This window comes from Thermobia domestica, chromosome 8, assembly GCF_964235325.1.
Source record: "Thermobia domestica chromosome 8, izTheDome1.hap1.1, whole genome shotgun sequence".
NCBI classification, from domain to species: Eukaryota; Metazoa; Arthropoda; class Insecta; order Zygentoma; family Lepismatidae; genus Thermobia; species Thermobia domestica.
The window spans coordinates 294,600,476-294,623,958 of NC_137461.1; the positions used below are offsets into that span (position 1 = coordinate 294,600,476).

Here is a 23,483-nt window from a genome sequence, read left to right on the forward strand (position 1 = left end):
ACTATCCAGTTTTGAGCACAGGTCCATATGAACTGTTTTCTTATTTTGGTGTGGGGAATCTGTTTCCAAAATACTGTGACACATTTTTGTAAACCCTGTATTTATTATTACAATATTTTTCATATCATTGTTTGTTAAATATTAAAAAGAATATTGTAATAATAAATACATACTGAACAAATTAATAATTGTTAAAAAAAGAAATTTTTGAAATCGAAAAAGAAAATAAAAATATATAAAAAAATAGAAAAAATAAAAATAACTCGCACAGTATAAATATTGCAACTTACATATTCAATTACATATTCTTGACTTTGAAAGGGTCGAATTACGTTTTTTCTCTACACAATACTCTGTACAGTGTACATAGAAAAAATAAACAATGCCAAGAATAAATTCCATCGTAAGTTTTTCTTTTCTCTTAACAAGATTTTTCCATTATTTTTTAAGCTAAGACATACATACATATATTACGTACTAAAAAAAACTTGACATAATTGTTAAATAAACATGGAAATGAAGTGGGTATAGATCGACTGAAGTAAAGTAGTAGCTGAAGCTCATTGAATTCGACACAACAACGTCTCTCTCTCATTCGGAGTCCTCCTTGCCTTCTCCTCTCTCGCGACGAGATTTCTTTTTTCTGTGCCGATGACTTGGACTGCGACTTCGACTCTTGTGTCTTCGCTTCCGATCTGCACTTCTGCTTCGACTCCGGTGACGACGGGATCTACAAAAACAACACAATAGCATATATTATTAACTACAGACAGGAAATATTAAATTTTGTTTTAGTCAACAATAAAGTAATAGAGATCTTTCGTTTCATGGTGTCTACATCATACATAGCGTTAAAATTATTTAACAAAAGAGACACTGACCAAAGCTTAAAACTTTACTTTATTTTAAATTATAATTTGTAACTGTTTCGGATATCTAGCATATCCTTCTTCAGACACGATCGAAATTAATGAAAATACAGACATATATATAAATATTGTTATAACAGAGTTTAAATTCTTTAACCGTCATATATATATTCATTGTTATAAAAAATTTTTAAATTCTTTTAACAGTCATATATAGAGTCATTGTTGTACTTTTTTATTTTTATTTATTTATTTATTTTTCTTATTTACCGAGGCCTTCATCGTATAAGTCTTCGTGTTCACTTTAAAGTAAAGTTTTAAGCTTTGGTCAGTGTCTCTTTTGTTAAATCAATTAACCCAAAGCCATGAATAGTCTTACTGTTAAAATTATGACTATAATTAGGGCCATATCTTACCTAATTTCTCTGTAGCGTACAAGAAGCATTCAGTGAAGACTGCACTGTGATCTCGTGGGTAGTAACTATTTGAACTCTTTTTCGATGCGGAATGAAATCTTTAACGTCCCACCTTTATGCCCTTTAGGCTAAGGGAGACGATTAAGGCAACTGCTGGAATGAGAACGTGGAAGGAAACAGAAGTACTACGAGAAAACCTACGGACACAATGTTGTCCATCACAAAATTACTTGGCCGGGGATCGAACCAGGGACCCATGTAATAGAGGTAAGCTTTCTACCACTGAGCCACCTTTCTCGATGCGAGGAAGAACTATATACGTCCCTACATCAGAAACATCTACAGCTCTAGTAGCCATAATGTGCTTAGTCGAGCTACTGTAAATACATTTGCTGCCTCTATAGTGTTCAACCCTCCCGCTAGTTAGCGCCTGGAGCGCTCCTTTGATACACGAGGTCCAAGCTTCGATTTCTGGGCGATGAAATTTGAACATATTACGGTGTTTCGGATCACTTTAACCAAACTGTAGGTCCACGTCTCATACATCCTGGCTGCTGAAAGAAACGCTGAATTCCCACAATCCAAACCATAAAATGTAAACCGCCGAGATGTCTGATTACGCAATTTAATTTTATATCTCCTGGACAAGAACGTTTCGACCACCTATGCGAAAACTCAGGAGAGCTTTTTGTGAGCCATGTTGTCTCATTGAGCTTGCTTTAGACGGCACAAATCATTTCAAGATAGCATTGAAACTGTGAGTTACAGGGAGACGGCACACTAGTGCATACAACAATAAAAAGGTGTTCAAGCTGAGACGGATATTGGGAATATCGGTGGACAAAACTTATACAAATTTTGTATGATCATTTGCATATATCTAGAATGAGTGGACGACAAGCACACGATTGAGTTCTTGACCATAAAAAAAAGAGCATCTCTGCAGTATTACATCAACCTCACAGACCTGTTCTCAATCCCCCCCCCTTGTTTTTTCTTAACTCTCTGGAAGGTCCTCACGGGACATCGGTTTGACAACGAAATCAAAGCAGAAAAAGCTTTCAACATGTATGAAATAACGTGTCAAAGAAAGTTTCCTGTGTGTTTTTCAGAAATGGATGCAGAGATAGAACTAGAGCATTGCATTGACTGAGGACTATCTTGAAGAAGCTAAATATATGTATATGTATTAAGCTAATGTTTTAATTTTATATATAATACATTGTTATGTAAATTAATAAGGCATTAATAAAATCACTTACCTTAGCGTATTTGTATTTTATTTAATCGTCGATCACTTCGATGTCACACTGATATCTTTTTCCACACGAGCATCTTGAATTGTTAAGCTGCTGATAAGTTACATTTTCGATCTTGTATCTTTCTCTTCCGACTGGAATACTATTTCTAAACACTTCACAAATATTAACAGACTCATCAATCACTACCAGAGAACACTAAAGGCAAGTTAAATTAATGCTAATTTACATATAAAATTAACAGCAATTTAACTTGCCTTTAGTGCACTCTGCCAATAATTGGAAACTATTTGTGGAGTGTTAAGAAATATTATTCCAGTTGGAAAAGGAAGGCACAAGATTAACCAGCTGAGAATGTCCCAAGAGCATTGCCAGAATGAACTTAAAAAGAATTAATTTTTCTTATTAACTTCTACAGGCTTAATACCAATTTTTCTCTATTTATAATTTTCTTGGGTACTAAATTTTTTGCACATGTTTTGTTTAAGAGTTCTGTTAAAACGTTCTCTGATATATTGTTTTAGGAACACATGCTCAAAATGGAGGGCTTAAAATTCAAAAAAGTTCGCAAAATATAATCTCTCTACGACTTACGGTTCCCGAGATATGGTTTTTTAAATTCAACTTTTTTTTTTTTTTTTTTTTGACCAATATCTTTGGAACGGCAAGAGTGGCGCAAAAATTTTCATCACTTCTTTAGATAGTTTCTGATGCTCTATGGAATAGGGAGCTCTAAATTGATAAATTCACAAATAACAGACATAACGAACCTTTTAAATTCGTTGAAAATGTACGTTACCAGCAGGCCAACAAGTAATTCAAAGTGCTCATCTGGAAAAGATGTCAGTGTGACATCGAAATAATCAAGATTGAATAAAACACAAATACGCTAAGGTACTATGAATATGTAATCTATATTGACACATTGATCACACATACAGTACCAGGCTTCATTGAACACGTATTTCATAATATCTTGGAAAATTTACACTATATAGGGATTGTATCGATAAGTAGTTAAGTGTTATCAAAACAAATACAAACAAACCAAGACAGGTTACAGTGGAAACACGTATTATGATACTATAATCCATATTGTATACAATCTACAGTTTTTATTTTTTCCTGTCTTCTACGGCGCCCATCAATTCACGCACATTATCTGAGGTGCATTTTCTACATGCAGCATGCTACTAGCATTTTTCGAATTCGTCCATGTTTCTAACAGTTTTACCATTTCTTCTGGAGTATCTTTCTCACACTTAAACAACATGGTTCAATAGAACGGATCCATGGGCAGCTGGATAGATTGATGTTTTTTTTTTTCAACAAAATCAATGTTGTTGCCAATGAACAATTATACCGTTGGCAGATGCTAAATTTGGACAAAACGAAGAAGGAATATCGTGCCTTTTATACAGACGATGGAGTCTTTTCTGTATATTTCGGCATTTGTTCCTCTTGTATAGAAAATACCTAAGCTTAAGAAAGAAGAAAACACACAATCTGCGACACAATCATTTTTTTTTCCGGCTTCTGTCTGTCCGAGTACATTGAGAACCAGGTCATGTTTTCGAGTCCACTTTGACGTACATTTCATAATGTATCAAAATGCATTCTCGTGGTTCATCAAACGTTTGCCATACAATATGCGCGCTCCAGATTTTGCTATTTATTTCAGATCAGACAACTGTTTGGCTATTTTTTTAATTAAAAAAATTGCAGGTGTTTAAATTGTTTCTGGCTTTGATTCGTTGTACCATCCCAACTGTCGTGTTAGCTTTTATTTATTTATTTATTTATTATTTTAAAGCCAAGTAGCGAATGGACATCTACAAGTTTGGCTTTATTAACTTCATCACTTTTGATCAATTTTAGATTACTTGCACTTTTTTTTCGGACTGATCTGGTAAATCCTGAAACTATAATAGTAAACGAACGTTTGAATTAAAGATTTTACACCTGGATGGTTAACTACAAACAGTTTGGCTTTCTAACGGTATGTTATTCCTTTCTCGGAATACCAAGTGTGTATGATTTTACGTTTTATTTCACTCGTAATTCACGACATGTTCTACTCAACATTACACTACACATATATGAAAGAATCTCACGTCAGTGTGCTCTTCTGCTTTTGCAGTAATGTGTACGTGCAAGACCACTTTCTGATCCAATTCTTAAGCCTATAGACCATTCTGCTTGAAAATGGTCTATATAGCGTGAACTTGTACTTATCTAAATAACTTTCAGTGTTTATACTAAGTTGTGTGACTAAGAGATCCTTTTTAAGAGTTTTAATAACTAGTTCTGTTATTTAATTTTTTCTTTATGGTAATAATTGTTGCCTACCTTGTTTCAAACTACCCCTACTTTACACCTTCTGTTGGAAAAGATGTCTTAAGATACGTGAATTCATCGAGGTTTCATAGTTTGACTTAGGTGTTAATATAGCGGTGCAACGCTGGTTCAACAGTCAGAGTCCCGCTTTTTACAAAAGTGGTATCGACAAATGTCTCATGGTGATTGTGTTAACAAATAAAGTGTTGACTGTAGCATATAGGATAGAATGTGCATTAGTGTATGTACAATATAAAATATGATTATTGCGAAATATGACTTGTAAACTTACTTTTGGGATGACCCTCGTGTGTCCGACCTGCCATGTTCCCTGGAATAGTAAATTAGTTATGGACAACTTACATAAATTGTTACTTGTTATTTTACGACTATAAAACAATAGACTTCTCTTAATATGCTTCATGTGTAAAGTTTCGAACATTAAAAAAATGAAATCTTTAGTTTTACGTCCCACGGTTATGCCGGTTAGGCTAAAGGAGACGGTGATGATGAGAAATGAATGAAATGGTGGAATGAAGAAAGTGGACGGAAACGGGAGAACACCGTGAAAACCCACGAGCACGGTGTTTGTCCACCACAAAGTCCACACGGCGCGAGCTGGGATCAAACCAGGGACCCCAAGTACCGGAGGTGAACGCTCTACCACTGAGCCACCGCATCCCCATTTTCGAACATTAAGTAGACTGTAATGGCTTTGTTCAAAAAGTAGCGGATAGTGATAATGTTTTGTCTTGTCTGGTCAGTGTATTGTGCTATGTGGTGCTGATACGGGAAGTGTATGATGGCAGAAGAGCTAGAAAGAAATCATATATTATTCAAATTAAGTAACATAAGATACCTGAATGTGCCAAAGCTTTCACAGAAAAACCCACAAATTGTGGGAATATATGTTGTATATTGACTAATCTAAATTGAACCTGCATGAGTCTGATGGTATAATTAATAGTTTGGCGACAGGTAAATACACAGCTAAATATAAAGAAACTTCAGCCTATCATAAAACACGGAGGCAGCGTAATGGTTTTGGCTCTGTGTGTTCATCAGGTGTTGAAGACTTAGCGTTTATTGACGAAATTATGACTGAACATTCTTACGACAAATCTTCACCAAAGTGCTGGAAACTGGGAATGAAGAGGACTTTTCATTTTATCAATATAATGATCCGAATCATAAAGCGTATATAGTAAGAGAATGGTTGTTTTACAACTGCCCAAAAAGTGCTTGAAACATCACCCCAAACTACCAAATTTAACACTATTAACAATCTTTGGGACGAATTGCAACGTACGGTCAATACGTACGAGTTCGATGAAAAAAAGGTTTAATAAATCGTCGTAAGTTTGTTAATTAATTTGCAACGAAAAAATAACTTCCGAGAACATTTTATAGTAGTATCTTTTATGAAGTGACACTTTAATTTAATGCCTGTTATTTTTATCATAGTTTATATTCGATGAAAAAACTATTTTGTGATAATCACTATGGTGGAATTTAAGACAGTTGCCATGATGGCCACACCCCCATTTAATGCAGTTTTCGAACCAATACCCGCTTGCAACATTTGCTTTTCCCCCGTTTACGTGTTTCATTATTACTGATTTCACGCAATAATTTTAACTAACTCAGTGTACATGTATGTTCTTTAAACATTAATAGGCATTTCTGTATTTTGATCTGAAGGCTGTTTCTGATCTGGGTCCTTTTCACGCAGGACCACTTTGACTCATGCCTTTCTGCCCTCGACCTTTTGTCTGGGCCAATCTGACGTGACACCTCATGAAATCACTCATTACTGATGACGAGATCCGCTTCTTGTCAAAGGATAAAAACAGGGAAATGTATGGAAAGCACTATCATTTCAATACCCCAAAGTCAAAATTGTTTCGGTAGATCCATTAGCTAGAAAGACATTGGTCATTCTTTGGCGTGAGTTTTCGCCACACACTACGGTTAGAGAACAGTATTACAGTTGGTTCTGCAAAATCTAAGGAAACATATTACTACAAAATACCAAACTTCCTCGAACGGAAGAAGGCCTCACCATGATAAGGGGAGGCTTCAGGTTTCATGTGTTAAATATTGGGATGAAATACCTGACTAAGTAGTGTACTACATATCCATTACAGCTCTTATCTCACAACGTGTGACTTTCGTTGCTTTCCAACATTTAGAAAGAAACTTCACCATCAGTTTCTGAACTATAAGGCAGTGTTAAAAAGATGTGATATGATTTTGAAAGGTACCAAGATGCTTGAGAAGTAGAAGAAATGTTATAATAAACGGATTAAGATGAATGGCGAGTTATTACTCAACTAGTTATGAATATTCTAATGAAAGGAGGAAACGATCGATTTACTTTACACACTAAACCCTTTGTGAATGTGAATTTTCTAATACCCAAAGTGAGATTGATTGGACCGGCTCTCGAACACGAGATCTCCGGCATGCTGTGCTGATGCGTTAACCACTATCGATTAACGCATCGGCACAGTATGCCAGAGAGTCCGGGTTCGAGTCGCGGTCCAGTCAGTCACTTTTTCACTATTTGTGTGTTATAGTTACGAACATTTGAGAAATGAAGTTCAGTTTGAGATTTTCTTGAACAGCTCTTGTACATCTGACCTGCAAGTCGTAGTAAAAAAACAAAAAGATGGATTAAAAATAAATAAATAAATAAATAAATAAAAAGCAAATATTGTTACCTGTGTTTGCTTTATCCAGTAGGCCTATTTCTCTGGTTCTTGTTTACGGGAAAAAAAGGATTTCCTCAGTACTTCTCAAGTTTAACTATGCACACTAGTGTCAACGCTTAACCGAATTTGATGGCTTCAAACCTGCCATCAGAACGGAGTATGCTAAATTAAAGCTGAAGGACTAAAACAAGGAAGTTTAGTTCAACTGTTGGAAAAAATTGAAATTTTCTTTAGACTTTTCAATTATAAAGTTTTTTTTTTTTTTAATTCGAAGTTGGTAAAACCGGAGATCCGACTACAGTGTATATTAGTGCACCTTTTCTTTTTCTTAGAATTGATAAATTGTACACAAAACATTACCATATGAACGAATGTTTCTCACTTTGTGTACAGTGTATACTAATCTGCTGCATGTAGATTCCAAGTGCTGAAGTAAAATCATGCCTGTTGTTCTGTATGGTTGCGAAACATGGTCGATTACTCTGAAGTAAAACGCACACTGAAAGTATTTGAGTACAAAATCCAGAGATGAATATTCAGTCCCAAGAGGAGCGGGAATGGCGGAAACTTTATAACGAGTTACTACATAATTTATAGCGTTTATGAAACATTCTAAGGATCATCAACTCTAGGGGGTTCAGGTGGGTACGTCATGTAGTCAGAATGGAAGACAGTAGGAACGCTTTTAAAGTCTTAACTGGAAGACCAACCGGAAAACGACCATTAGGAAGACCTAGGCGCAAATGGGAGCAAAATATTAAGATGGATCTCGCAGAAATAGGAATACAAAGTAGAAACTGGATCTAGTTGGCTAAGAATAGAAGTTAGTGTAGAGCTTTTGTGAACGCAGCATTGAACCTTTGGGTTCCATAGGCCATAGAGTTGCTTTCTCCCGTACATAAGCGAAATAGGATGAATATTTAACAAAAACTGAAAACTGAAATGAAATATTTTAGTTTAACGTTCGACGATTATCCCTGTTAGGCTAAAGGAGACGAAGATTAAAGCAAGTGAATGATGATGGAAGAAATGATAGAATGTGGGAGGAAACGGGAGTACTCCAAAAAAAAACAAAAAAAAAAAAAAAAAACACACACACACACAATGGTGTCCACTACGAACCTACTTGGTCGGGGATCGAAGCAGGGACGCCACGCACCAGACGTAAAAGCGCTCTACCACTGGATCTCGTGCCCCACGAATATGTAACAGTTCAAGAAGTAAACCAGAGAAATAAGACTGCTGGATAAAGCAGGCATTGAGGTATGTGAAATATTGGAGCAAAATACAATTTCACAGCGCACCGCACAGTTAACAATATTTGCTCTTTTATTATATTAGTGCGTTAAAATGCAAACATTAATGGCTTGCTAATAGTTCTTAATATGAATATTAACTACATACCTATCCCTTCTCTCTCTCTCCTTGTCCTTATCCTTGTCTCTGTCTCTGCTCCGCTCTCTATCCTTGTCCCTGGACTTCTCCCGGTCTTTATCCCGGCTTCTCTCGCGGTCATCCCTCACCTCACTGTGTTCACGCAGAGAGCCTCGGGAGCTGAAGGCGTCCTGAGAATCTTGGTTCGATGTTTCATTCATCGACGACATCACGGACTGGTTCATATCCATCGGGAGACCAGCAGAGTCCCAAGTCTGCTGGAAAATACAACGAACACGCAAACACATCAGAATCCTGATTCTTCATACAAACACACATTTACTCTACACATACGTAAACCATTAACACTTCAGTCACAACGAAAATTAATACTTATGTCAAAGATTTCATATTTTATATAATTACATGTACAAAGACTTTATCTTGTATCTGTTATTTTTCTCTGTTACCAATATTTTGCTCTCGTTTGTTGCTGATACTTTTGTCCAGAATCAAAGATACTATTTTCTTCGCTTTTGCGTCATATTACTATATTCAGCTTGTACTCCTAAATTTGTAAACACTAAGACAGTGATGCCAACCGCCATAATGTATGTCCGCTAATTTTGAATTTTTCGAATTGAATGTTGCCAATTACCGAAATTTCTGATTTGAAAATGAAATAAAATCTTTAAGTTTTACGTCCCACGGTTATGCCGGTTAGACTAAAGGAGACGGTGATGATGAGAGATGAGTGAAATGGTGGAATGAAGAAAGTGGGAGGAAACGGGAGAACCCCGAAAAACCCACGAGTACGGTGTCTGTCTACCATAAAGTCCACACGGCGCGAAAATTTCTGATTTTATAAACTTTGTTAGACACATGACTCATTGTTGAATCATCAGAGAAATTTTGTTATATATTGTAAATTTGGTCAAAGATTAAACTTATAATCCGCTTGTTTGTCCAGATTGCCTCTATCAAGATTTAATTTAGTCTTTGACCAAATTTATAACAGATAACATGATTCAATGGAGGATTCAAAAATTAGTATGTGTCTAACAAACTTTATAAAAATTAGTACATGTTTAACACGTTTCATAAAAATAGTACATGCCCAACAAGTGGCGTATTTTAGGGGAGCTATCAAGCTCAAGCCCCTTCCCCCCCGAAGTATTTTTTTATTTTTCGCATTCCACGTACAACAATAGTCCTTGTTAACATTTCTAAGCATTTCATTGACTTTCCATTTTCTTATGCTCTTTGTTCAGAAATAATACTATATTTGTCAAATTTCATTCTATGTAAGAACTGCGTTCTTTTTTCTTTCTTTCGTCCATTCTACTCTTGTTTCTTTTTCTTAGTTGTTACTTTCTTTCATTTCTCCTATCATACTTCCGACCGTTGTTAGTTGTGATACAAGCCGATCGTCGTCAGTAACACCAAAACTAAGAGGAGCTGATAAGCGAAACTGATGTTCACATCAACTTGCATGGATATCAACATAACAGGACTTTAGTTATTATAACAAAGAAATATTTACATCGTTTAGTTATAAAGGTAAAGGTTTGAATTAAAAAAAAAAAAAAAAATCAAGAAGGGAGGTGGGAATAAGTAGCCCGGGATATTAAGTAGGCCCAGAGGATGCTTCCTTTTTCTTCTATGAATAGAATAAAAGGTTAGATTCACTGCTAAATCTTTTGTGTGTATCATATCACATAAGATTCACCAGTCTGCTATTCTTGCCATTATGTATAAATTAAAATATATTTAATTCTCAAACTCAGGTGGGCAATTGCTTCTCTGCTTCCCTGTGTTGTGCATAGTTTCCCCACGAAACGAAATCCTGAATACGCTACTGCCAACAAGTTTAATATATAATCAAAAAATTTCGGTAATTGGCAACACTGAAATTACGGAATTCAAAATTTGTGGCCATTTTTTGTGGTTGTTATTAGCAGTTTCCTGAATGTTACTTTTAGATGGGTTTTTCTCACCAATATCTTAATATTTACAAGTTTAGGACTACAAGTCGAGTGCTTACATGCATGAAGGAGAATAAAATAGTAATGTGATGCAAGAAAATATTCAAAAATTTTGCTTAGAAAATTGAACCCTGGATAAAGCTTTCAGCAGCAAACCAGAGCGCGAAATACTGGGAAGAACGTAGAACAAATAATTCAAACAACGCCAAGGTAAATTCTTTAACCATTAATACTTCAATTTTACAAGTGAAACTGTATGATGAGATGTGAAATATACAAAAGTCTTAATTATATTAAGTACATATATATTTGAATTTCACAAACAAATTTGGTTAATTTCTGTTGTTCTCATCAATCATATTTGCTGTAGCACAGTCCATTTCAGTCTTTGTCTATTATCAAAGCTCACAGACCACACCTGACGTGCTCAGTTAGAGGTTTATAAGACATATAAAAGGTTTTTAAAGCATTTCGAAGCATGCTTAGCAAATTTAATATAATATTTTTTCTTAAATAATTAATATTTTTCTGACCAGAGTATATACTCATTTATTAAAATTAAAATAAGTCGTAAAAGTTTCAATAACGTAACGTTATCTTCATCAGACGTTAATTGACATGTAGGGTGTTTCAAAACACCGACAACGTTTGGGAGGTGATTTCTGACACCAAGACAAGACAAAAAAGTATAGACCAACCTGGGTGCACAATTCCTTTCTTTCGGACTTACAGGCTGCCGAAAACATGAAAAAGATGAACTTTAAAGGTCCATAGCTCCAAAACTATGACCTACCGTAGTCGGATGAAGACTTCACTTAACAACTTGTATGTGACCAAGCCAAATATCCAAGTTTCAGAATCCTGCGGTACTTCCGCAACAATTTTTTTTTATAGAGGTAGTTGGTAAGTACTTCAAAGTATATGCCCGTAGCAAAACTGCCTCAATAACAATTGTTGCGTGAGTACATTAGGATTCTGAAACATGTATTTTTTGAAAATGCACATATTAGTTAATAAGTGAAGTCTTAACTCGACTAGGGTAGTCGCGTAGTTTTAGAGCTATGAACCTTTAAATTTCATTTTTTGATGTTTTTGGCAGCTTATAACTCCGAAAGGAAGCATTTGTGCACCCAGGTTGCTCTATACTTTTTGTCTTATCTTGGTGTCAGAAATCACCTCCCAAACATAGTCGGTGTTCTTTTGAAACACCCCGTATATGTTCATATTAATTTAGGTAATAGAAACATATTTAATTATTGATATACAATTTTAATTGTTGCTTTTATATATATATTTTTAATTTTTAATACGTAACAATAAAGTATTGTTATAATTTACTGTTTCATTTTAAAATTTTATATTACAACTGTTTTTAATATATATATAATGTGTGTGTGTATCTATGTATGTATGTATGATGTACAATCACCATTATTATCTTTTTCTCTTTTCTTCTTCTTCCCAAATACCTGTTAAATTTGACGTTTCCTCTCCATTCTATGTTCTATAATGTATTTTTTCTTATCTGTGAATTTTTATTTTTCAATTTGTTCTAACAACCTATTCCATAATTACTGAATTTGAAGTCCATTTGCCCAATTTATTAATATTTCTTTTTTTTCTCACTTAATCCTCCTCGCTTCTTTCCATTTTCTTATTAATGTCCTATTCTCTTTTTCTAAACCTTATACCCCTTCCCAATCTATATCATGTTTTGTTTCTTTTATACGTTTATATATCGTGTTATTTTCTCTTTTAAGACTTGCGTCATCCTTATGTTGTTTTATTCTTCTTTTAGGCTCTTTTCCTGTTTCTCCAATATATATCATATTACATTTCTTATATTTCACTTCATACACTACTCCTTCATTTTCTTCTTTTATGTCCTTCTTATTCCTCATTTTCTTAGTCACTTTTAGGATTCTACTTCCTGCTTTTCTGTAATGTTCACACCTCCTTTTCTCAATAAGTTCTTTAGTATCTCAGTCTTTCCTTCAATGCTCACTATCTCATGCCATTTTCTCTTCTTCTCTTCCTTTGTTTCTTTTCTCTGTCCTTTCCCTCTGTCCTCTTTGATTCTACTCTTCTTTATGTTCTTTATATTATAACCTTTTTTCGTACTAGTATAGGAATTCACGTTTACCCACTTAGTAGAAAGTTAAGATAAAGAGAATTTCGGTACTTTTCTGGAAGATTTTCAAATATTTTCATTCTTCCTTCTTTACAAGATGCAGGGAAAGCAACAGGAAATTAGAGAGATGTAAAGTATTGGATGAGTTAAAGAAAGAAACAAAAGGATTTGAAATTCCTTTAGTTTCGGAGATACAGCATTGTAATTGTAGAAAAGTTACCTTTGGTCTATAATAACTCGTAACAGTATTAGGATATGTGGCATGACATATAAAAAGGAAAACTTTATCATTCAAAACTACACGCATCATGATTCCTTTCGTAGCCATGTCGCTTCAAATTAAACGAGGGCCAGTGAATCCTTTCCACAGTTCCCTGCTAATCATCATTCTCATGATATGCACATTATACTTACGGCTGCAAATAGATGAACACCTTTCTTGGGAAATGCATATTAAATAGTTAGGAAAGATGGGAGACCCAATAGTATTATTTTATATAGTTTCAGAACTGTTTAGAATATAAACTTAATAAAGAATTTGCTTAATGCTTTTATATACAGCCATTTGATAAATTTGTATACTATCTGGGGATATACCAGCAGATCTACAATAAAATCACTCTACATGTTTCAATAAACATACATCGTTACTCACAATATCATCCAAGCAGAAGCATAATTTTTGAAAGAAATATATTATTTCGTTTGAAATATTGTTACACACAGTATACCCTCCTATATGTATATATACGAGGGTCACTACGAAAGTTTCGAGATGTAAAATAACTTACATACTTAAAATCAATTTAACACTTACATTTTCTCAAAGTATTCACCATTACACTGTACACACTTTTGCATCCTTGAAAACCACTTTTGGAAGCAGTGTTTCAGTCTTTTTCTTCAAGGGTTGAAATTTCATTCTCGTAAGCCACTACAGCTTCTTCAGGGCTGCAAAATCTCTTTCCACGCATGAGATCTTTGATCCTGGGGAACAGAAAAAAAATCACACGGGGCCAGGTCAGGGCTATACGTCGGATGAGCCATAAGTTTGACCTCCGTAGATTCTAAAAACTGAATTGTGATGTTGGCCGTGTGTGCGGACGCGTTGTCATGATGAAGCAGGATCCCACGCAATCCAGTTCTTGGACGTCGTTCCCGAAGCTTTTGGAACACTTTTGTTAGGCAAACAGTGGTGTACCACTGAGCAGTAACAGTCCTTTGTTCTTCAAGTGGAGCAGTTGCAACATTTCCAGATTTGGAGAAGAAAGTTGCGACCATCTTCTTCCCCACACTTTCGTGCGTGGATTTTCGTCTGGAAAGATCCAAACTGTAGACTGGCGTTTATTTTCAGGGTCAAATTGTGATAGATCCAAGTCTCATCACCAGTAACAATGTCAGAGACGCGTCGAGAATTGCCTCCATCAAATCTTCCACGCATTTCTTCACACCATTCCACACGCATGAGCTTGTGCTGTTCAGTCAAAGTGTGAGGCACCCAACGAGATGAAACATTTCTAAGCCGAAGATGATCATGAAGAATTTTCGTTACTGCTGGCGATCCAATGTTCACGGTAGATTCAATGTCCTTGAAAGTTGTTCAAGGAATTTTCTCGAATCATATGTTCCATAGCGGCAATGTTTTCATCTGACACAGCTGTTGCCGGACGTCCAGCTTTCTCTTCATCTTTAAGCGATGTCCGGCCTCTTCTGTCTCACCAAACCACCGAAAAATTGTAACACGGGAAGAAGCAAGATCCCCAAATCCCCCCTGCAAACGGTCAAGGCTTTGTGTCTCGTTCAAACCACTTCTGAAATCGTAAATGATCATTGCCCGAAAATGATCCCTTTCGAGCTCCATTCTAGACAGCCGAATACTACTCACATCAAACAAGTGAAGGCGATACGGCCACGCCGATAAGCGAGGAGAGTTGAAACTTGTTTCGCTTCTTGGCTCTAGATACCTCTACTGAACGCAATTGTTGGAATTCAAATACTGTGCCACAACAATGCGTATCTCAAAACTTTCGTAGTGATCCTCGTAAGAGGGCTAGTTTTGTTCAAGTTCCAACACACAACCAGAAATGACGAAGCGGGGAAAAGGCAAAGCTGTTCACTGAACATTTCCCATCCCCAACATCGATAGACAGACAGCTGTTCTACGAGAATAATTATTATTAAAAAAAAAAAAAAAAAACCTCCGTTTGCACATGTGCGAGAGATAGCTCGGAAGATCGACGTGAGTTCTGTAGCGCTGTGTGCAGTAGTTAAATAGACAGTGAACAGTGGAAGAAGAAGGTTGTGCTGCAGTTCACTCGTTCGCTATAACAACTGAAAATGAACGCTGCAATAGAAAAACCCACCAAATGTGAACTGTGTGAGATAATACGATTTCTGAGTGCGAAAAAACTTTCCGCACTGCATGGTATTTACGGACCAAAGATGATACGTGAAGAGTGTCGCATGTTTAAAGATGGACTCAAAAACTTTTGAAGCAGTTCTACTGGGATGTTTTTGAACACCCTCCCTATAGCCCAGATTTGGTGTCAAGCAAGTACCACCTCTTCAAACACATGAAACAGTAGCTTGCGTCGCACCGCTTTGACAATGACAATGCGCTTCACGATACTGTTAGCGGGTGGCTTCATTCCCAGGAGGGAGATTCTTTTGCAGAAGGAATTTCATATCTTGTAAAACGTTATCACAAGTGTTTCAATTTTAATATGTTGTAAAGTAATGTAATGTTGTATCTATCTTTCTAATGTGTATAACAGAAGTTCCGTATCTGCGAGTGTATGCCATTGATAAACAAACGGCGTTTTCTTTTCCAATTGCCCTCGTATTATTATAGAGTAACGGAGTGGTGAAAACATATTGGATACAATCGAAGCACCCGCCAAATGTGAACTACGTGATGTAATTAGACTTCTCTAGGTGGTTGCTGACTTCCCTGAAATTCCAAGATCATATGGTTCATAAATTATGATGTACACCTTTTACAAACCACATGTTTTTTGCTGCCAATTTCTACCCTTGGCTACTTTCGTCATACACGTCGGTAAGTCATTTAAACGGCCTAAAGAAATCGTGCATATATCACTGAGGCTTTAATATATCCTTCGGCCTGAAAAAATCAAATTACATCACGCAGTTCACACTTGGTGGGCACTTCGATTGTACTCGATATGCTCTCACGCTCACTAGTCCACAATGATTGAACGACAGAGTTTGTCTATCAGTGTTTGTGTGTGGGAGGGAGGGGGGGGGGGAAGAAGTCCAATGAAAAATGTTCATATCCTCGTTTCCTTATCTCACGTGTTCCTCCTTTGATGGCTTATGAGAGGTTAAAAAAAGAACAGCCCTCGTACAATGCAAACAAAGTAAAGGGTGCCAGACATTCGGGACACACTAGACAAAGTCCAAGGACTGAGTGGATGTAACGCTTCCTACTCTCTCGACTTCGGCAAGCACACGAGATTATGTAGTCAATATCACACTCTAACAGCCTTCACCTCACAGGTCATCCTAGGTACTCATTTAACAAAAGATGGGCTGAATCTTTAAATTATATTTTAATGCACCAGGTGCTTATATAATAAACATCCAACATGTGATTGCGTTTACAAAACATTCTCTATGCGCTCCTAGTTATAAACAACAACCACGTGTACTTCACTAGGGAATACTACGATTGCAGACGACGGAGACTTCAGCAACACCTACAATCACATGACAACGAGGGAATAGAAGCGCCATTGCCTCTCGGAGCGTTTATATAACGGAGAGGATTCCAGGGACAGTCACCAGTCTGCGATTGGTCACGCCTCCTTTGGCCTACTCGGAGCTGTAGGAGATACCCAATCCAAGCCTCTAGTTTGTTCGGAACTAGGCTTTTCCTTTTCTCCCGCTTAGCTTGCTTCGGAGTTTCTGTCGCAAATATCAATCTCAATCACTTAGCTTGCCCTGAGCTCTATGACTCTCAACCCCGTCTCTGCTTGCTTTGAAGCATTGGGGATTCCTAATCCACTCCACGTAGCTTGCTGCGGACCTCTGTGGAAATCCTGCCCAGGCTGCTCAGGCCCTGGGTCAGCCTTTTTCTTCCTTGTATTTAGAGAAATTACATCACTGCACTATTCTTGTAGAATTCTGTTTATAGTAAATTTTTATAATAAAACCGGTAGATTCCTATAATACAACCGGTAGATAATTTTACTCTAGCAAGCTCTATCTACCCCTTCATAGATAGAATTTTACAATTATACATAAAAAAAAGTAAATCCACTGATTTATTTATCAACAGATCTCCCGAACTATTAGGCGTACAACCTTCAAGTTTTGTACGAATGTTTCCCTTAGGACCTAGATTGTATGTGAGGCAGGATTTTGCGAAATGCATCCCGTAGGAGGTAATAACGGGGGACTGAATGATTTTCTGCCGTTCGCCAGATCTCTGTACAGCCTTGAAAATTTGTATAAATATAATCTTTGTAAAAAATAATCTGTAAGTTTTAGTTTAAGTTGGAGATAAGGGAATTTCTTTAAATGCAGTCCCTTATTGCAGGTACAGGGGCAGGTTGATTTTTCTTCTTTCGTCAGATATTTGAAACTATTAAACGCAGAATCTTAAAATTTTGGACAAATGTTCCCTTGAATTTTAAGCTCTAAATAAGTTGGATTTTAAGCTCTAAATAAGACACACTTTTTTGAAATGAAGAGGCATAATGGGACTTGAATTACTTTTTGCTGTTCGCCAGATTTGGGCTTGTTGGACATTCAAAAGCCACTAATTACCTAGTTTTTATACTTCCAAACTATGCCATGCATAAATTGTTGAGTTGAGTTGAGTTGAGTTTTACGTCCCGTTCAGCAGCGAGGCTATATGAGACGTGGACCTACTGATTAACGTGGAATCCGAACCACATGAGCTCCCGCCGGGAGCCATGCATAAGTGTCAGAGGTCTCAGCCTATGGTCACAGTGCATCCGATTGTTTACACTGACGACTACGGACTACTAGTTGGCCGACGGTGTCTGCCAACTGCGTGCTCCCACTGCAATCGATCTATCGTCAGTCAGAAAGATTTCTTGTGAGATACAGTATGGGAGAAGAATTACTGCTATTAGAAAATCGTTTATTAAAAATATTAGGTTTTCCGAAGGAGGCGAGGCCCCTTTCATCTGCAAGACTGTATCTTTCAGAAAAAAGGAAATATTTTAAAAGTTAGAGGTATTAGAAGTAAGAATATAGGTTTCTCCATATTCTTATACAGTATTCTTTAACAATTCGCCGGAGGTATTTTGCCATTTCCGTGGGGTTACCCTTACCAGCTCACTTCCTGAAAGAACCACTTAATCTGTAGTATTACAAAGACATTGGAAAACACCTTCCTACTCATTACAATGTTACTGAGTTAACTTCAAAGTGGTGGTCTCAAAGCTGTTCTAGTTAATTTACATAAGAAAAATGAAAATGAAATTAATTTTTTGAGTTTTACCTGCCACGGTTATGCCGGTTAGGCTAAAGGGGACGGTGGTGATGAGTAATGAATGAAATGGTGGAATGAAGAAAATGGAAGAAAACGGGAGAATCCCAAGGAAACCCACGCATACGGTGTTTGTCCACCACAAAGTTCACTTGGCAGGGGCTTGGATGGAACCCGGGACCCCAAGCACCAGAGGTGAATGCTCTACCACTGAGCCACCGCGGCCCAACTTACATAAGAAATCATCGAAATTTTTATACTGCTGCATTGTATTAATCGTTTTTAAATTAGTGTGTATGGATCGTGTACTCATAAAAAGGAATTAGACACTATACTTACAGAACGATGCTGAAAAGAAAAAAAGACTTTTTACATTTCACGCAAATCAAGAACATAAGTTACCATTAAAAAGCCAGACACATTAAACTTGCGAGAATGAATTAAAAATACACCTATTGGCACAGGTCCGCAAGAGAATTAGATTTCTTAAAAATTTCAAAAATTTTAAAAGGTCGCAATTTAAAATGTTTTGTTTAATTATATTCATTTGCAAATTGATTTTCGAACAGCTATATATATCTGTTAATGAAACCGAAATAAACGTATCTAGGTGAAAGCTGGAAAGAAAATTAATTATTTGAATACGAGTATATTTACGACGGTATTTGCAAGAGGAGAAGTGGGGAATTCCCTCATTTGTTTGTTGCTTCCTTCTCCTTGTATATTTAACTCTAGGTTACTACTTTTCCCTACCATGAAGTTTTAACCAGTAATTTACAGACACCGCAGTTTCCCTCTGCTTAAAAATAACTAAATATTTATCTAACCAGGGATGCTTCCAAAGTTGAATCTTGAATCTGGGAACACACACTACGTATTTGCTGAAAGGGTTTATAGAGCAAGTTCTAAAACAGGTTTCAATTCCTTGCCCGAAAGTGACTCTGCCCCTTCAGAGGTGGAAATATACACTTTGACCTATGTGTTTTATATATCAAAGCGCTCCTCATGACTAGTAGATTACGAATAAAATAAACACTACCAATCATATTCTATATCAAGGTAATAAAACAAAAAAGAAAAAAAGAGTCGTATATTAGTGAAATATCCGATAATAACTATAAATATTCTATATTAGTGAACCAATAGAGTTGAGAAAAGCATATCGATAATATCCAGTCACCAGCAAGTCATTTGGTATCACAACTAATGTGACCCATTGTTATGGCTAGATGTGACACATTCGCCGTATTTTATTTCTATATTTTCCTCTATTTCATCTATATACATTGTCAGATCCGTACGTTCATAATATATTCGTCAAATATTCATCTAGACGAGTTGTTTGCTAGGTCACACGGTACAAAAATGTTCAACATATTTTGAGTTTCTAATTTGCTGAAAACTAATCGTGGAGGTATAATTTGAGCTCATTTACTTCATCTAAACAGCTCTTTCTTAGTAGCTATAAACCCGATTGGTTATATTTCAGGGTTTAAGCCCTCTCGCAACAAGGGTCGGGTAATGAGGGGGAAGAAGGCTCGACTGGATGCTGTTTGCCGGAGCTTGGCTTCTGTTTTTGGCTATGTGTGAGAGCCATGTAACTCATACGTCACGGTCCTGGCGAGATGGCGCTTCCAGGACTTGGTCTTTGCTTTTAAGGTGTGAGGAACACGTAAATCACACTTTTTCGAAGTTACTCGGACTTGGACATATATGAACCCTCCATATAAAGATACGCCTCATCCAGGCAAGGAATTGATACATATTTTGGAACTTATTCGACAAATCCTTTCAGGAGATATATAGGTTGTCCCCAGATTCAAGGTTCAACTTTGGAAGCATCCCTGGTAAGTATATTGAATTCGACATCCGTATGTACTAGTACCGGGGAAACAAGAAACATTAAAATTCGAACCTCTGGGCAATATTACCAGTTTACTTATCTAATGATACGAATTTAAAGATATCAATACACGCACTTTTACCGTACACAACATAATAATAATAATAATAATAATAATAATAATAATAATAATAATAATAATAATAATAATAATAAGCAGCAGCAGCAGAAGAAGAAGAAGAAGAAGAAGAAAATAAAATATCAAAGAACAAAGACGCTAAAATAGAGCGACAATATTGATGGCCGATTCAAAACGTACTTCAACGGAGAAGGGGCTGTTCTAGTACAACCAAATAGACATTTATGCAGAATGATTGATGCATGGTGATGTCGAGCACTGAAACAAAGCTAGTAACGAAAACGTGGTTATATATATACATATATACTAAGTATAGTTTAATGTAGGCAAATTGTTATTAAGGTAAAGCTTGTATCTTAATTATTTTAATGTTCAACTAGCTGAACCTGCGCTCTTTACACAGCGCATCATTCACATATACGCATGAATCTCCGTGTCATTCCTCACAACATCTGTACATGTTCCTTTACAGACACTAGTGAAAAATATCTTTATAAAAATCAGCAAAGAGTATCATAAAGGGGAGATTTATCCAATTAGATTTTCAATATCTAGCACCGTTTGCAAATTTGAGCCTACTTCCGGTTGGAATTTCTAATTCATGTATGATCAGTGTTTTCTTTCTTCTTGTATGCAGTATGTAATACTCAAATACATTACACACACAATTAATTATTATGTCACTGATATATGGTATTCATTGGGCAAAACACTCCAAACAATAAATATTTATCTTAGACTGGAGAAATGGCTATCCTTCGTTTAACATTGAGATATACTACCCCCGTATACAAATATGTCGTGTTGGAATATATAACTCGTAGGATATGATGCTTCACTTTTTAAAAATTTCAACACTTCCAGTGTAGCTCTAAAAATGTAATAAAGGGCCACGTTTTTTAAATATCCAATTAGGACTGAATAATCTACACAAAATTTGCAAATGATCAGTGAAAATGGCAACTTTCTAGAGCCTATGGTTCCAGAGAACTTACTGTCGAAAGCACTGGCAACAAACACATAAACTTCCATAGCATTTTAATATATAGATAAATTGTTGTAAAATAGTATTGTTTTATTATGTACAGCCTTGTACTGTTTGAATCCTCGACTACTTCTGACCACAGATAAACAAAACAATCATTAACATTAACCATCTTAGAAAAGAAATGTCTCAGTTGTTGTAATGCTCTGCGGATCACTCTATAGTCTGACATACACTGACGACAAAAACATTTTTTTTTTTTGTTTCCGATCAGTCGTCAGAAGAACTCGGCCGTATACGTCACTATGAGTACCAATACTTCTCAATGCATTTGTTTCTTTTACCGATATCGTCAGTGTATGTCAGAGTAAAAAAAAAATCGCTCAAAATCGGATGCATTGTGACTATAGGCTTAAAGAATGGCTTCGTCGGTCCGTCTGTCTACAAGTATCAGAGAAGAAACGATAAGAGATATAGACTTACAGTTTTTGCAATACGTTCAGCGTTCCAAAGATAGTTTCATCTTCTCTGTTAAATCACTATTGAAAGCGGAAGTGGTTCAAATTAGCATTTCCGATTTCAACGTTTATCGCCATAGAAGGAAAATGGTAATAAATAGCAAGCGGTTTTCGCAAACGATTTAGTGTCTCACGCTAACGTATCATGAATAATCACAACACTCTACCGAAACCGGAAGTGGTTCAAATTTACTATTGCTTCCGGTTTCAATACTGGTTTCCGTATAGCAAAAACGGCAACTGCTTATGAAGATGCGGATTTTTGTAATCGTTCAGCGTCACAAGAATAGGTTTTACCTTCTCCGTTGAAGCTCTATTCACACTAGAAGTGGAGAAAATTAGCCGTTTCCGGTTTCAGCGTTTATGGCCACGTAACAAACACAGTAATAGATAGGGAGAAGAGTTTTCTTGCAAACGATTCAGCGTCTCAAGAGAACATACCATGAATAACCACTAGATTTTACCAAAAGTGGGAGTAGTTCATATTTACTATTAGTTCTGGTTTCAATGTTAATTTCAGTAGAGCAAAAGTGGTAAAATATATATCTTTTTGCAATGACTCAGTGTCCCAAGAATAGATTATATCTCCTCCCTCAGCCCTTTATTCAAACCGGAAGTGGTTGAAATAAAACTACTTTTAGTTTCAATTCTTATTTGCATAGAATACGCGTAAAAACAGTAAAGGATAACGAGTAATGGCATTCAGAGTCCGAGCAACAGGATCTATGTTTGATCTTATTACTCCATTGCAACCAGTATTTATACTTGTTGAGTATTGAGTTCCCATAGTTTTGAAGTGTTAGTTTTACACTGTAAAATGATACTCATTTGTTCTACGAGGGTGAATCAAATATAAACGAGATTTTATTTTTGTTTTATTTAAATTCATTTATTGAATACCACAATTTATTTTTCCACATAGTCTCCTCCTTTGGAAATGCATTTGTCCCAGCGTATAGGCAGCTTTTTGATGCCCTCATCATAAAAAGAACAGGGTCGTGTCATCAGCGAGTTGCGCACCAACTCTTCCACACTCTCGTCATCTTCAAATCGTTGCCCTCCTAGAGCTTCTTTAAGCGAACCGAACAAATGGAAATCGCAGGACGATAAGTCGGGTTGTAAGGAGGATGTTTAAGTGTAGTCCAGTGCATTTCCTGTAGTTTCGAGACAGCTCGAGCTGAAGTATTGTCGTGCAGGAGACCTGTCGAATCGATCGGTCTCGTCTTTTGCGGCGATATGCAACTCTCGCCTTGTTCAACAGCTCGCAGTTGTATTCAGCATTTATTGTGCGTCGCTCATGTAAAAAGTTACTCGTCGATCGTCGTCAATAATGCCTTTAACCGCACGAATGTTTTCGTCCGTAGTGCTGGTCCGAGGACGGCGATCGTGTTGCTCATTTTCCACACGTTCTCGTCCTTCCTTGAACTTTTT

General features: G+C 36.4%; 1 protein-coding gene across 4 annotated transcripts in view; it reads right to left on the minus strand.

The window, feature by feature from the left end:
* Positions 1 to 392: 392 nt before the first annotated feature.
* Fip1 (Factor interacting with poly(A) polymerase 1) overlaps positions 393 to 23,483 on the minus strand; it is a 56,930-nt gene continuing 33,839 nt past the window's right edge. For 2 of the 4 annotated variants that reach the window (XM_081770023.1, XM_081770021.1), the window contains exons 9-11: positions 9,000 to 9,247; positions 5,174 to 5,212; positions 393 to 730 (exon numbers count right to left, since the gene is read on the minus strand). In XM_081770023.1, the coding sequence (XP_081626149.1) occupies positions 592 to 730; positions 5,174 to 5,212; positions 9,000 to 9,247 (426 nt within the window). In that variant the 3' untranslated portion in view covers positions 393 to 591. The remainder of the gene's footprint in view (positions 731 to 5,173; positions 5,213 to 8,999; positions 9,248 to 23,483) is intronic. The other 2 variants (XM_081770022.1, XM_081770024.1) reach the window with 2 other exon arrangements.